The 15,512-nt window shown below is 44.2% G+C and overlaps 1 protein-coding gene across 27 annotated transcripts in view; it reads left to right on the top strand.

Annotated features, from left to right (window-relative positions):
* ank2b (ankyrin 2b, neuronal) overlaps positions 1-15,512 on the top strand; it is a 1,300,297-nt gene that overhangs the window by 1,219,055 nt on the left and 65,730 nt on the right. For all 27 annotated transcript variants that reach the window (XM_072495860.1, XM_072495874.1, XM_072495872.1 and 24 more), the window contains 2 exons: positions 6,033-6,113; positions 8,284-8,415. In XM_072495860.1, the coding sequence (XP_072351961.1) occupies positions 6,033-6,113; positions 8,284-8,415 (213 nt within the window). The remainder of the gene's footprint in view (positions 1-6,032; positions 6,114-8,283; positions 8,416-15,512) is intronic.

The following is a 15,512-nucleotide window of genomic DNA, read 5'->3' as shown; positions in this document are numbered from 1 at the left end:
TTTAAATTTTGAATACTAGATTTTTTAAAAGTATGTCACTGTAAGGATGGTTTTATTTATGCACAAGACGACATTTCAATATATCGAACTACAGTGTGTCTAAAAGTACAATAACTTCTGTTTATCTCACATTCAACAAGCTTCATAAATGCTTCTTTAAATAGACTGGGAAAATTGAAATTCAAAAAGAGACCACTGCAAATCCAGCCTCATTGATAATAGGGACACCAAGACATTAATTTCACTGGCATTACCAGTTTGGAGTGAGTTAGAAAAATAAGCTTAAGTTCTTTGTTCAGCCAACCACCAGATCTAAGGAAGGTTTCTAGACGACTAGGTGCTAAGATTTATGGGCCTGAATTTTCCAGTCCCCCGCGGCAGCTTTTCCCACTGTGGAGGCGGCTTGGCCTTGTCTGCCGGCAGGATCTTCCAGTCCCACCGAAGTCAATGACAATTTGCAAGGCTCATTCATCCCGCCACTGGGGAATCCATGGTGGGAATCAACTTCAACGGGACCAGAAGATCCTGCCAACGGGAAGGATTGGAAAATCCCACCCACAATAATTTTACTGTATAATCCATCTCAAACCAGGATGATTATTCCTTATCAGTGGTTTAAAAAAAATGCATCAACACAAAAATGCACTGGAGACATTTGGAGGGAACAAGCCACTGGGATTTGGGAAAAGATAAATCTGAAATCTTACTTAATATATAGTTAAGATTGGTATGGACACATTTGCCCATGGCTTAAGTAAAACAATTCCAAATAACATTTCCGTCAAAAATTGTAAAGAAAAACTGCTTTCCTAATACAAAAATCCATGCAATCAACATGGTTTTTGTTTAACTACCAGAAGATCTCCCATTCCATTATGGTGAGTTGAAGGATGTGAGTCGGGATTCTCCATTCAACGTCACTCTGATCGGCATTCCCTATCACGCAGATAATGGAATGCAAGGGGAAAATGGGTTTGGTGCTGGGTGCCATTCTCCAATCCCCTCCCGGTGACCTCAGCACGCTACCCCACCCCGCACCAGCGGGAGGTTGTAAATCATCAATTTGCATTCATTTCCATTTGGTTAACGGGCTGGAAGCCCTATGCACCGGCCCACAGCGGGAAATCCTCCGGGCAGGCTTTGGTGCAAGTTTGCAGAAGCATAGCTCTGTGTGGTGGACCCCGAGATGGGTCAATGGAGTCAGTGCATAACTGTGGTGCCCCCCAAAGTCCATCAAAAGGCTCCCCACAGTGAAATTTCTGCACCCCACCATGGGAATAAAGGGTCACCCCCCCCCACACACATACACATACAGCACGTGTGTATTTCATCAGAGATCCCCATCAGTCACCCCTGTCTGAAAGCTGAAGAGCAGTCCAGGCAGTAGAGTAAAAGATCGCTGCATTTTCACTTCCCCTTTCCTAACATCTGCTACCTCAAACAAAGGTGTTTAAAACAAGTGTCAAAGGGCTTCCTCAAATACACTTCAAAGGGCTTCAAATCTCTTGACAGCCTTTGAAATGCAAATCTTCCAATCAATTCCAAACAGCAATACATTGTGTTAGCCAGTGTTTGTCAGTAGTATTGGTCCAGACACACCTGCATGTTGGATTGTTTAGCTATTTTTCCCTTGGAGCCTGAATGCATCTGAACCCCAATGTGTATAAACACCCTTGCTATGATTGACAGCTCCTCACCACGTCAAAAGGAACTAAGTGCTTACACTTCCTCGTTTTCACAGCAGAAAGCACTTAGAGACCAGTACCGATTCTCTGTTGGCGGCAGCACTTAGGCTGCAGAATGGAGAATCCTGGCCATGATATTTTCTAACAATGGATATGTTATCAGCAAAGTGTGATAGGAATTGTTCTAGGAAGTAAGTGTGCGATTATCAAGTGTCTTCTACAAATGTGTAGTTTTGGACTATCAATTTAGTGGTTGAGAGTTCAAATTTCATCACGGCACGTAATGGCAGCAAATTCCATAAAGCAAGTAATAATGGACTGGCTCCAGAAAATGAATGTGAAGGCGATAACATTTCTACAAAGACCCAGCTGGTTAACTAATACGCAACAGAGAAGGGAATCTGCCATTTCTGCTCAGTCTGGTTTACACATGACTCCAGTCTGACACAGTGTGGTTTATCATTAGTACCTTAGAAATACTGCTTTGCTAGTACTGCCTACAGCCCAGGATTAGGTACAAAAATGCTAAATGTTTAATAAAGATGTTTTAGTTTTCCTTAGGAGTTTCTGAGGAAAATATCTACCACAATGCTGGCAAACATTTTTGCTAAACAACTGCTCGCACTGACAACTGTGGCAATTGGGTATACAGAGAGCCATATTTTAAAAGAATAAAATATAAGGATGTTCATGGTGGTAGAACAACATCTGCTTTTAAAAATTTACTTTTCACAATAAAACTGTTTTCTAATTGGAAATTCTGAGTCTTCGCGCTAGAACTCTGCAGCACATGAACTACGATTTATGTTGAAGCTGAGATTCAGTACTATGATCCACACATAGGAGGTAAATAACAATATGAGTTCTTCCACTCATGGCTGCAACTTCAGCAAAGAGCTCCGAAACTCCACTAACAGTATGAATGGTACTAACACAGTGGTCTACCCATATTAAGGTGGATGAGTGGGAATTCCTTCACGGAGGTTCAGCACCTATGCATTTAACTCCACAGAGGTGGGCTGAGTGAAGCTGCACTATTTATATTTCTGCATCTTGTATAATTGTATTCATTTCTTCATGCAGACTGTATGTCACGTCTACAGATGGAATGTGTATGTATGTTCAAGCACAAGCAATATCAGGCTATAATCTTCGAGTTCCCCAGCATCTGATTTGGGGGGTGCCCTAAAGATTTGTTGGGGAATCCCTCTTGGAACTTCCATATAAGGGTTTGTATGGCAATTTTCCAGAAATGCAAACTCACTCTGGGCAATTGGCCTGCACTGGGAACCAGCCAATTTAAATTGTAATCTTCAGATGATTTCGGCGGTATTACACAAATTGTTACCCAGAAAAATGTTAGAAGAATTAAACCCAGAAGATTAAAAAAAAAAATGTAAAGTACCCAATTCATTTTTTCCAATTCAGGGCAATTTAGCGTGATCAATCTACCTACCCTGCCCATCTTTGGGTGCAGCAATGCTAACCACTGCACCACCGTGCTGCCCCAAACCCAGTAGAATTAATTTCTGGGTAAATATTGTAAAGACCCAGACTGACGCCCTCCACAGAACTTTCCCTCACTTCCCCAACCCCCAGGTACCGCTACAGCCCCCCCCCCCCCCGCCCCCCCCCCCCCACAACTCCCCCAGCCACTACCCAACTAACACTTCCCCGTGGTATTCCCACCAACCCCGACTCACCATGGGATTCCACATACTCGACCCAACTGGATCCTGCAGGTTTGAACCCCTAATCCCAACCTGACTCCACCCCCTCCCACGTAGGTCCTACCAGCCTCCCCTAACCGACATGACCGGTCCTCACCACCACAGGCTCAACCCGGCCTCCCACCACCACCACCACCCCCACCTGAGGTCCAACCACAGCTCAACCTCCGACCGCCCCTGAATGTCCCACCTTCCACCCCCCGAGGTCCCTTCACTTTCTCCACCCTTCCTAAGGTCCCTCCACCTGAAGTCCAACCTCCTCCCCCCACCCCCCATTCCTACTCATTTACCTTGCCTTCTCCCTGGTGGCTTGTCCATTTCTAAAATCAGATGGTCCACTTGAAGTAGTGGCGAATGTTGAGATGTTGCGGTTGCGCATTCAGGACTCAGAGGAAGTCCCAACATGTACATAATCGTATGACTTGGTTGGGAGCAATTAACAACAAAGCTATATTGGGAAGCTCTCACAATGCATTGAAAAGTAAACTTTATGAACAATCCCCCATCTACCCCTCAACCCATCCCTCCACTCAACAGGCACTCCCCCACCCATTAACCCACACCCATTACCAATCTACCCACCACACCAACCAGCCCCAGCATTAATTTCAGCAGTAATCTATTTAATTTTGAGTACTTTTTACAGTCATCTCGAGAAATTTTCATGTTTACCTACATTAAATTAAATGTTACACAAACTTATAAAAGTAATTTAAAGTCTTTGAAAGGTTAAAAATATTTTTTAAAAACACTTAAGAACTTTAAAAAAGAAACACTCCAAGGCTGCTGGACTTTCAGAGGCATTCCTTCCACTGTTGACATCAAAGGGGAATGATCACATTGCTTCTATGCCTCACCACTACCTCGCATGACTCTACTTGTTGACTGCATCCTGCAACCAGGACAGGAAGTCCCTAAAGCTGCAGAGCTAAAAGGTAAGGCTGCAGTTTAAATTGTAGTCAGCGGTGTGTGCCTCTGCCTCATTGTTGATTGGAATATCTAGGCAAATGAATTAAGAAGGGATTCACAAGTCCACTGATGTCTGCTAATATATACCATGAATATTTCATGTTTAACACAGGTGTGTCTGGTTTTGGTCAATACTAGTTTGGCAGGCAGATGTTTACTTACATACAATACACCAACTGAGTTTAGATTTTGGTCAGTTTAGGAATGACATCAACTTTCATTTGCCTTTATAAAGCAAGAAAGATGTAAGTAATAAAAAGAAAATTAGAGCGGTTCTGGAAATCTGAAACAAAAACATTAAATGCTGGGAAACATGTAGGTCAGCGCCTGTGAGGGAAAAACAGCCAAGTTTGCATTTCAGATGCAGATCTTTGTTGAAACAATGTCCTCTTTCATTATTCCTTAGTTCAAATTAACTTTTGAGTTTTACTATTTCCATATTTAAAGTATATTATTCTCTGTAAGACCACTTCTCAGCTGCTTCTTTTAAAGTGTCTTCAACTTTTCCTCATAATTCAGGTCCTCATCGCTGGAGATCAGCCTTGTAGCTCCTCTCAGTGTTGCTTCTCATGCTACAGGATCTTCCATATTTTGTTTAATTGGTACATTCTCATTGGCCGTTCACATCTTTTGTTCTCTCTGGGGACTGCCATTAGCACTCTTTCCCCTTGGTTTCTGTGGCCAAAAGCACCCGGTTTCTGTGGCTATGACTCATCTTTCATTCTCACTCCACAGTATAAATATTTCCCACTTTCTCTGTCTGTTAGCCTTGACAAAGAGTCATGGGACTCGAAACGTCAGCTCTTTTCTGTCCCTACAGATGCTGCCAGACCTGCCGAGATTTTCCAGCATTTTCTCTTTCGTTTCAGATTCCAGCATCCGCAGTAATTTGCTTTTATCCAATATTAAAAGGTGATTCACTTTCCTTGAAAATTTTTGAAAAATAATATTTCTAACTATAATTAAGGACAATGATATATAATTCACTACAAAAAATATGTATCTGAATTTAATGCACAGGAAATATTTGGTGGCCGTATAAAATCTTTACGATACAGTGATGTACATAATGCTACTTGGGTGCTTTGTTCCTGATAGTACTAGCTGATCAGATTATTCCTGTAGGGGGCCAACCTTCTAATTTAGTTAACAGAAAAGCTTGAGTAAAATAAAGTTGAATGTCTTCAGCAAAAGAGCCTTGACTTATTTTCTAACATTAGTGGAAGCCTGCTTGAATTTGATGTGCGAACAGAACTGCAGAATTAGAGCATGATTCATGGAGGTCAGTTACATTAAAGCCTGTTTTCTAAAAAGAAATTGGAAGGATCCTTCCAACATGGCGGTTTGGTATATTTTCAGGATTGGGGCAGTTCCCCAAACCAAGTTGAGAAACCTATTCTTTACTTTCATCCAAATTTTCCATTTCAAAATTAAGCAATTTGTTCTCAATTCTTTTTAGTCAAGCGTGTATATTGTATTCCTTCACTCCAAACTGGTTTGACAGTGTTGATTAACTTTACAACTATATTTAAAGGGAAAAACTTAATTTGGTAGTGTGCCTTGTTAGCAATATTAATTTTGTGTAGAGTACCTGTTTTGCCCCTAACTATTATACAGATGTTATTGCTGTTTCTTTTCTTAATTTAAGCTGTGGATGCTCTAGAGGATTCTGAAAGAGCTGAGCAAAGGCTCTACCTTATCGCTGACCACCTTGGATTCAGCTGGACAGGTAAAACTCATAACTCAGTATCTTTGTGGTCTGACTTCAGAACAATGTCTTCATTTAGGGTTGATCTGGCAGTTGAAGTGAGTTCATTTCAGTACTGACGATGGCCACCATCCTAAATGGGGCTGCTTGTACTGGAGAGCTGCTGGCCTCTGATTGCGGCTGCCTCTGAGGATCTGTCTGAAGTCCATTGCTATGGGGACAGACATTTTTCGCTGGGCGAGACCCCATACCCCACACCCAACCTTTTTAGCTGGGGGCTTGGGCAGGGTGATCAGTCATTTATTTTAGGTGCTCATCCTGCCTTCCAGGTGGGCTGCAACTGGAATGATCCTTGCCCTGTATTCCATCATGGAGGTTTGCACCCTCCTTTGCTCCTACAAGTTCACGTGCACCCCTCCCAACACACACACACACACACACACACACACATACATAACCCCAACTCTAATACCAATGTGTCCCATAATACATTCCTGAAAGCTGGTCACTCTGGCCATGGGGAACAAGCCCTGTAAATTGCAACCCCATTGATATATCCTCGAACAATGATGTCTCTTATAATAGTAATTGGTCATGCCCTCAATAATTCCCATTCAAAATGAGATTATTCATACGAATGAAAGACAGGATTTGAACAGATGTTTTGTTGTTTCCGTTCCTGATCCTAGTTGTGTAAGAGACAGACTTTCATATGTTCCCATAACAAGGATCTTTTCCCCTGGAACTGGTCACTAATCTTGTCACCAAAATCTTAGAGCTTGAGGGGTGCCACTGCGCATCAAGTGTGGCTAATCAGGAGTCTCTCCCACCCTTAACGCCAGCCATTGGCGTATTGAAAGGATTTTGCAGGTCGCTACTCAGCCCGCTGGCCATGTTATGGCTGGGACTTGAACCCGGAGCTTCTGACTCACAGGCAGGGATACTACCTACTGGGCCACAAGGCCTCCTTGCATTAGAACAGGCGATACTTCTACATCCAATTACAATTGGCTGATGCATCTTAATCCACCTAATTAGTCAAGGAGTTTTTTGTCATTGAGTACTTTTTAAATAAAAATGACACTTGGTCCTGAATCTCCCAACATTTCATTGTAAATTACTGGGAAATCAGCAGATCGCCTGGAGAAATGGTACAAAAGCCAGTCTAAGTCGTTTTTCTGGGAATTCTGCCAGTCTCTCATCAAAGTTACAGCAGGAAATCAAGAGAACCCCCACAGAATTTCCAGCCCATTACCTTTTAAAACTCCTCAAATAGACTATCATTAAATGCGACACATATAAAATCAGCTTAATTACAAGTCCGGCTACAATAAATTATATGCAGAACATCAGTGTTGTTAATTCTTCGTTTTTTCTCTAAAAGATTCTGCAGCTCTGCTTCAATTTAATTCTTTCTCCCATTATTTCCCCCATCAATCTCTCAGTTATCATTTCAGTCCATTAGGAGGAGCAGCATTAATCTTTGTAGTTTACCTTTACTTTTTCGTTGAAAGCCTTTGGATTAATTATTTTTAGCTCTCTTTTGTGAACATTCATTTTGGAAATAAGGAGCTATATTCATTAGCAATGTGTAAAAAAAAATCTACCTTGAGGAACTAGAGGATGGATAAGACCTGTGGAATGGATTCCCAAGGAAGAATGAAAATATCCTGATTGTGGAGCGTTGGTAATATCATGTAATATGTGAAAATATGATGCGAAATCTTCGGCAAAGTTGGAGAAGTCCCAGAAAAACTTGCCTTTATTGATTAACATTGCACAAATCATTAGTTCCATGTACTATATCAGAACGTTTCTAAAATGTTCTTTTAGAACAGTAAATTATCTTCCTTAGTCTAGGGAGATTCCTTTTCTCTATATTTCAATTAGTAATTAAGTTAAACCTTCTGTGAGCCTTAAAGATATGCATTGAACAGAGAATGTTTCCTGAATCAACTGGAAATAATTTCTCGATGCACTTATAATTATGTTATAATCTTGAATCATTGAGAACAATTTTGTCCATGATCAGGAGCTAGAGCAAAAGGGTCAACAGGCCTCATTGGAATTGCTATTGTCTAGAAAATCATTGAGTCTCTTGAGTTTGCAATACTTTTGATGTGATTAAGTGAAAAGAAACCCAGGTGAATTTTGTGTATGTTGTTTGTCGATTCATTTACTTTTATTATAGAGCTGGCCAGGGATCTGGACTTCACTGAGGAACAGATCCATCAAATCAGAATTGAAAACCCAAATTCACTGGTGGATCAGAGTCAAGCGTTATTAAAATATTGGATGGAAAGAGATGGCAAGTGTGCTTCAGGTAAGATTCATTGTTTAAATGCTTCTACTAATATATTTTATATGAGGTGCAAGTCTGAATTATGCACACTTCTTAAATAATTGGCTTATGTATAGGTTTGAATTTCATTCATTTCTTGTATCAGTGAAAGATAACCTCCAGTGTCATGAATACTTCCAGATAAACAACAATATACTGTTTCTATCAGACAGTAAAAATATTGCAATCTACTATATCTGAAAGTATAGTTTTAAAATGATTTTTAAAAATGTATCAGGCCTTACCACAGAATTGGTAAATTGTTCTGTTGTCAACACATCATCCTTTTTACACCCAGCCAGACCTCCTCTCATCACTCCTGTCAGGTACTTCACCATCACCAAATTCCTACTCCAGTCATTCATTACTCCTCATTCTTCTTTCATTCCTGCCATCACTGAGGCTTTCAAGAATTTCCCTTGATCAAACCCACGTCTACACTGGATACCTCTCATGGCATCTGCCAATGGATCCAATGTGGTACCTAACACTGGCATAAGCTTAGAAACATCCTTCTCTGTCACCAACCTTCCCAAATTATGCACCCATTGGGGACTAACCTCCACAATCTACCACGATCCTCAATAACCACTGCTGCACACTGCATTTTCATCTGGAATGTCAGCCCACTCAAATGCAAAGGCCATGCCATCCTCAGCCTATTGTGGGTGATCATTTGGCATTTGATTAAACCTGGCTCATGCTTCCTTGGCAAAAATCTTCCAGCTTGTCTATGCTGTCTATCACCCACAGAAACTACTGGTGTGGCACCTTGATCATCAGCTAGTCGCACCATGGCCTTTCCTAGTACTCTGCCACCTTTTTCTTCAATCACCTAACCATGTTTTTTTTTCAAGCGATGTGAGCATCACTGGAAAGGCCAGCATGTGTTGTTCATCCCTAATTACCCTTCAGACAGTGGTGGTGAACTGTTATAACCTGCCTGCTTACCATTGGCTGGGGACTAATGACAATCCCACAATCCTGTGGGAGTATGAGCTTCCCCAATGAGGGGGGCGGAGAAACCATTAGTAAACTCCATGTATAAATAAAGCTGGCCAGTTTGGAAGCAGCAGGAAGGAGTGTGCAGCAAGGGAAGTTGCTGCTGTTGTTCGTTATTGTAAATAAATATTATTACTTTGTAGCCTTAAAACTCGTGCTGGATTCTTCGTGGCCCTTACAAAATGAACCTTCTTGAACTGCTCAGTCAGTCTGGTGTAAGTGCACTTGCAGTGCTGTTAGGAAAGGAGTCCCAGGTTTCTGACTCAGTGACAGTTAAGGAATGATGATATGCTTTCAAGTCAGGATGGTGTGTGACTTGAAGTTGCAGGTCATGATGTTTCCACGTGCCTGCTGTCCTTGTCCGTCTAGGTGATAGATGTTGTTTGGAAGGTGCTGCCAAATCCTTCTTGTGTTGCTGCTATGCATCATGTCGACGGTACACACAGCAGCCAATGTGCTAGTGGTGGAGGGAGTGAATGTTTAAGGTGGTAGATGGAGTGCCAATCAAGCTGTTGCTTTGCTCTGGATGATGTTGAGCTTTTTGAGTGTTGTTGGAGCTGCATTCATCCAGGCAAATGTAGTATTCTATCACACCCCTGACTTGTACCTTGCAGATGGTGGACAAGCTTTAGGGAGTCAGGAGGTGAGTTACTTAATGCAAAATGCCCGTTCTCTGACCTGCTCTTGTAGCCACAGTTTTTATATGACTGGTCTAGTTAAATTTGTGGTCAAGGGTATTGCGCCAGGATGTCAATGGCCAAGGATTCAGTCATGGTAATGCCATTGAATGTCAAGAGGAGATGCTTAGATTCCCTCTTGTTGGAGTTGGTCATCCCAAATAATTTGTATGATGCCCATGTCACTTGCCACTTATCAGCTCAAGACTGAATGATGTCCAGATCTTGCTACATATAGATACGGACTGCTTCAGTATCTGAGGAATTGCATGAGATACTGAATACTGTGCAATCATCAGTGAGCATCCCCACTTCTGACATTATGATGGAAGGAAGGTCATTGATTGATCAGCTGGGCCTAGAACACCATGTTCTACACCTGTCACTTTCCCTTTAAAATCCTCATTATTATCCACCTTAACTCCATGTTTTTCTCTAAGAAATCTTCCTTCTTTCTTCTCTCAGCCTTTGCACCTAACTTCAGCTTTGGTAATTTAAATCTCCATCGCAGATCTCCTACCCACTCTCCTCTGAATTGACTGTCCCCTTCCTAAATCTCTCCCTCCCTATAAACTCTCCTACCCACATTCAAGGCTACTTCCTCAAACTTATGATCACCCATGGCCTCTCTCACTACCTAGTCTTTGGCCCTTCAGTTGCTTGATAGCTGTTGATTTGCTGAACCACTTCCTCACCTCCATCTTTGAAGCCTTCTCAACAAATGTTGACAGCCTTCGAACCCAGTCATTGCCCTGATACAGTATTTATTTTTTCTTCAAGTGGAAGGGATGTAAACTTTAAAAAAAAAAAAAAATTTAGTGTACCCAATTATTTATTTTTCAAATTTAAGGGCCAATTTAGCATGGCCAATCCACCTAACCCGCACATCTTTGGGTTGTGGGGATGAAACCCAGGCAGACACTGGGAGAATGTGAAAACTCCACACGGACAGTGACCCGGGGAGGGATTGAACCCGGGTCATCAGCGCCATAGGCAGCAGTGCTAACCACTGTGCCACATGCCGTCCCAGGGATGCAAACTTAAGCATTTCAGGCACACCACTGGCTTCGCCATCTGCTGGCAACCTCAAGAAACTCTTAATTAAACCATCCACTAATTTAAAATCAGTATGAGTATAATGCTAACTTGAAATCCCTTTGTACTATTACGACTATCAACTGGCCATCATCCTGAACGCATGCCCCACTATCACTACTAGCAAGTGTGAGGAGCTCATGGATTTCTATGTCACTGATGGAGCATTCATGACCCTGCTGTCTGCAGGGGGGATGTGGGAAGTAGCAAAACAGCTGACGATCCAATGACATTGAAGTCATGTTGAATCAAAAAACCGATTGACCTGATTGGTGACAAAGAAGGAAAACCTGAAGCAGGAGACTGCAGACAGGGACACTTTCAGATAGTTCCCTGGTATTTGGGAATGGGGAAGGTCGACGATCGGGATGGTAGAATGCCAAAAACACCTTCAAGGGCAGAGAAGGCACTCCTGCTCCTCCAGGTCCACAAGGAGTGCCAAAACAAACACTTACCTTGGAGAGCAGCAGCTACCAATTCCCCTTCACTGCAGGATTCCTGAGCCTTGGGACAGCTGCACAGCCACAGTGATCTTTAAATCTGGCTCTCAATCGCACAGTGGGAGTCCAATTTATAATGGAATATATTAATGGAATGTCCAACCAGCCTACTCCCCTCCATCAGTGTGTGGGGGGAAGGCGGGTTGCTGATTTGGTCATCTCTTGAGATGCATGCTTCCGTCCTTCTCCAATGTTCTGAAATATACCGACACTCTCAAGGTGCAGACACATATGCCCTTTTTTTTTTTAATGTATTTTATTACTAACGTATATAAGAAGTTACAACACATAAAGAATTCGGGAAACAGGTTTCCCAACAAACGGTACCACAGACTTGTTCAATTCAGTTCTCCCCCAGTTTATGCTCCTTGATGAAGTCCTCGGCTGCTTCTGGGGTTTCGAAGTAATATTCCCGGCCTTCAAACATCACCCATAATTTCGCCGGGTAGAGCACCCCAAACCTTATCTACCGCCGATACAGCACCGCCTTGCCGTTGTTGAACCCTGCACACCGTTTCGCCAGCTCGGCTCCAATGCCCTGATATATTCAGACGTTGTTCCCGTCCCATTCACAGTTGCACTTCTCCCTGGCCCACCGCAAGATCTTCTCTTTCTCCACAAACTTATGGAGTCTCACGATCACCGCCCGCGGTTGCTCCCCTGCTCTAGGCTTCTGCCTCAGAGACCTGTGCACTCTGTCCACTTCAGGGGTCGTATCCAGCACCCCTTCCACCATCAGCCCCGCCAGAATCCTTGGCACGTACCTTGTGGTACTCACACCTTCCACACCTTCAGGCAGGCCCACTATCCCCAGGTTCTGTCTTCTCAAACTGTTTTCCTGCTCCTCCACCTTTGCTCTCAATGTTTTGCAAAGGTCTGCTAAGAGCCCCACCTCCAGTTCCAATGCCACCACTTGATCGTTGTGATCTGACATCACCCTCTCAATCTGTCGGATCTGCAACCCCTGCACCTCTAAACACTTCTCCACCCTCTCCATCGAGCCCTTCAGAGGTGCCACAGCCTCTTCAATGGCTTTTGAATGATCCTCCTGCATCTCTTTCCTCTGCTGGCAGAACCTATGCTTCAAGCCATCAAATGTTCCATCGAGGGGCTTTCCTACTTCCATAAGCCCTTCCCCCTCCGCCATCCTTACAGTGGCTGCTGCGCCACAGGTCTCCTCCAACTCCTTGGCCAGGGCTTTCACCGTCTTCTGCCAGGTTTGGTAACCAGCGGGCATCCCACTCCTGGGGGAAACTACTCCTCCGACCTTCAACAACACCTTTCTCTCCAAGTTGCACCTAATATCGGATACAAGAGCTCTTTTCTGTGCCTTTAAGTAGGAGCTGCCTTGTGTGCGACCTCTCACACTATGGCCGCCACTGGAAGTCAGGCACATATGTTCTTTAGACCCATACGCCACTCTCTTTGGTCAGTTTTCTGCCCTAGCCACAGCACTGATAGGCCTTAACCAAAGTGAAGAGCAATATTCTTTCTGACGGTGACTTTTTAATTGTTACTCCTTGTACTGCTTGACCTCTTTGCAGCCTTTGACACAGGTGAATAAAACATCCTGGGTGGGATTCTCCCGACCCCCCATCGGGCCGGAGAATTGCCAGGGGGCGGCGTGAATCCCGCCCAGCTGCTCCGACACCGGCAGCCGAATTCTCCGGCACCGGTTTTCGGGCGGGGGCGGGGATCACGTTGCACCGGTCGGGGGGCGTTGGTAGCGCCCCCCCCCCCCCGGCAATTCTCCGGGCCCTGATGGCCCGAGCATTCGCGCGTTCCTGGCTAGTCCCACCGGCGTGAAATGGACATGGTTCATCCCGGCGGGACCTGGCTTGTCGGCCGTCTAGCGTGGTCCACAGGGGGCGCGGGGGGATCCCCCCCACAGTGGCCTGGCCCACGATCGGGGCCCACCGATCTGCGGGCGGGCCTGTGCCGTGGGGGCACTCTTTCCCTCTGCGTCGGCCTCTGTGAGGCTCCGCGATGGCCGGCGCAGAGAAGAAACCCTCTGCGTATGCTCAGGAAACACGCCGGCGATTCTGCGCATGTGCCAGAACACGGCAGCAGTTCTGCGCATGTGCCAACTTGCGGCGGCCCCTCGGCGCCGGTTGGCGCAGCGCCAACCCCTCCAGCGCTGGCCTAGCCCCCAGAAGTGCGGAGGATTCCGCAACTTCCGGGCGGCCCGACGCCGGAGTGTTCACACCGCTCTTGGCGCCGGTACGGACCACCCTGCCAATTCTGGGAGAATCTCGGCCCCTGTTCCAACATGTAACTTCTATTGTCCAGCTCAATGGGACTGGACTCGTCTGATTCCACCTATGCTTTTTCAACCATAACCAAAGCATCCTCACCATTCATTTTCCTCCTAACTCTGCACCATCATCTTTGGCGTTTTTCATGTTTTTCATGTACATGCTGCACTTGACAGACAGGGGTTTAATTCCTGTATGTATGCTAATAACATCATTATGTTTCCTAATCCTTCCACTGCTTATGCTGTCAACCTGTCTGCTTGAAATACATCTTGGATTAGTCTTAAACTAAGCATTGGGATTACTGAAGCCATTGGGCTGAATTTTACCAATCCTTGGTGGTGGGATTGGAGGCTGGGGTGGTGGGGAGAGCCACGATCGGATAGCTTCCCGACTCATTTAGGAAATTTCCCACAATGCAGAGAGCCAGTTAAGATTATTGAGACTCAAATTAGGGGCAATTCTGTGACCACTCCACCATTTTTCCAGCATCAGTACAGCCCTCAACTGCTTGCAATGGAAATGGCAGGCCATGGCATCATCAGCAAAGGAGGCTCCAAGCTACAAAGAAGGGACTGCATTAATGAAAGGCCACAATTCTGGGTGGGACTGATCCAGCAGAGGGATTTTTATTCTAGGCCAATTCACCAACTGGTCGAGAGGTCAGTTACTTGAAATTTCTGAACATTCCTGCTAGGACATCTCCTGATCAGGCGCCCACACGATTCTCAACCTGCCTCAGCAGCGCCCAGCTCTCGAGGTGGAGCTGCTAACCCTCTGATTTTGCAAGTAATATTGTACACCTGTGGGGACAGTGAACTAGGTTGTGGTCAATTTGGAGTGTTTTCATAAAGATTGCTGAGTGTGTCTGACTGCTGGCATATACAGGTTTGTGATCTCCATTTGGTCCTGATGTTAGTTTCCCAAAGGCCATGATAAACTTCTGCCATTTGTTTTGATTGTTAGTACTAACTCTGGAGCCTTGCATCAACTTCCTCCTGCTCCTCCCAACTTTTCAAATAAATCAAACTGTCCAAAGCCCCAAACTGTGTTGTTCATTTATCCTCTTCTTCATTTACACTTCATCATATTTTCCACTTACCTGAGATCATGTGCTGCTGAAACTCTCATTCAGCCATTGTTGCCGTTAAGTCAATGGCTTAGATTGCTATTTCCAGAATTATAAAATGGTACTGCACAGAAGATGGCCATTCATGGACCAAGTCTAAAGAAATCCAGGTAGTCCCACTCCTCTGCTCTTTCCCTATATCCCTCTCTTAAGGCATTTATCCAATTCCTTATGAAGGGTACTATTGAATCTGTATCCACCTCCTCATCAACTAATACACCCCAAAACCTGACCATACATTTTATGGAAAAATATTTCCTTCATGTATCCTCAATCACCTTGCACCTCTGTCCTCATGTTATCTGTCCTTCAGCCATTGGATACAGTTTCTCCATGTTTTTCTGAAACTTTCCTAATATTTTCCAACTCTACCAATCTCCCTTTAGCCTTCTCTTCTCTAAAGAGAACAACACCAGTTTCT

The sequence above is a fragment of the Scyliorhinus torazame genome, chromosome 3 (genome assembly GCF_047496885.1).
Source record: "Scyliorhinus torazame isolate Kashiwa2021f chromosome 3, sScyTor2.1, whole genome shotgun sequence".
Lineage (NCBI taxonomy): Eukaryota > Metazoa > Chordata > Chondrichthyes > Carcharhiniformes > Scyliorhinidae > Scyliorhinus > Scyliorhinus torazame.
Note: the sequence above shows the minus strand (reverse complement) of the source record. Positions and strands in the feature narration are given on the sequence as shown.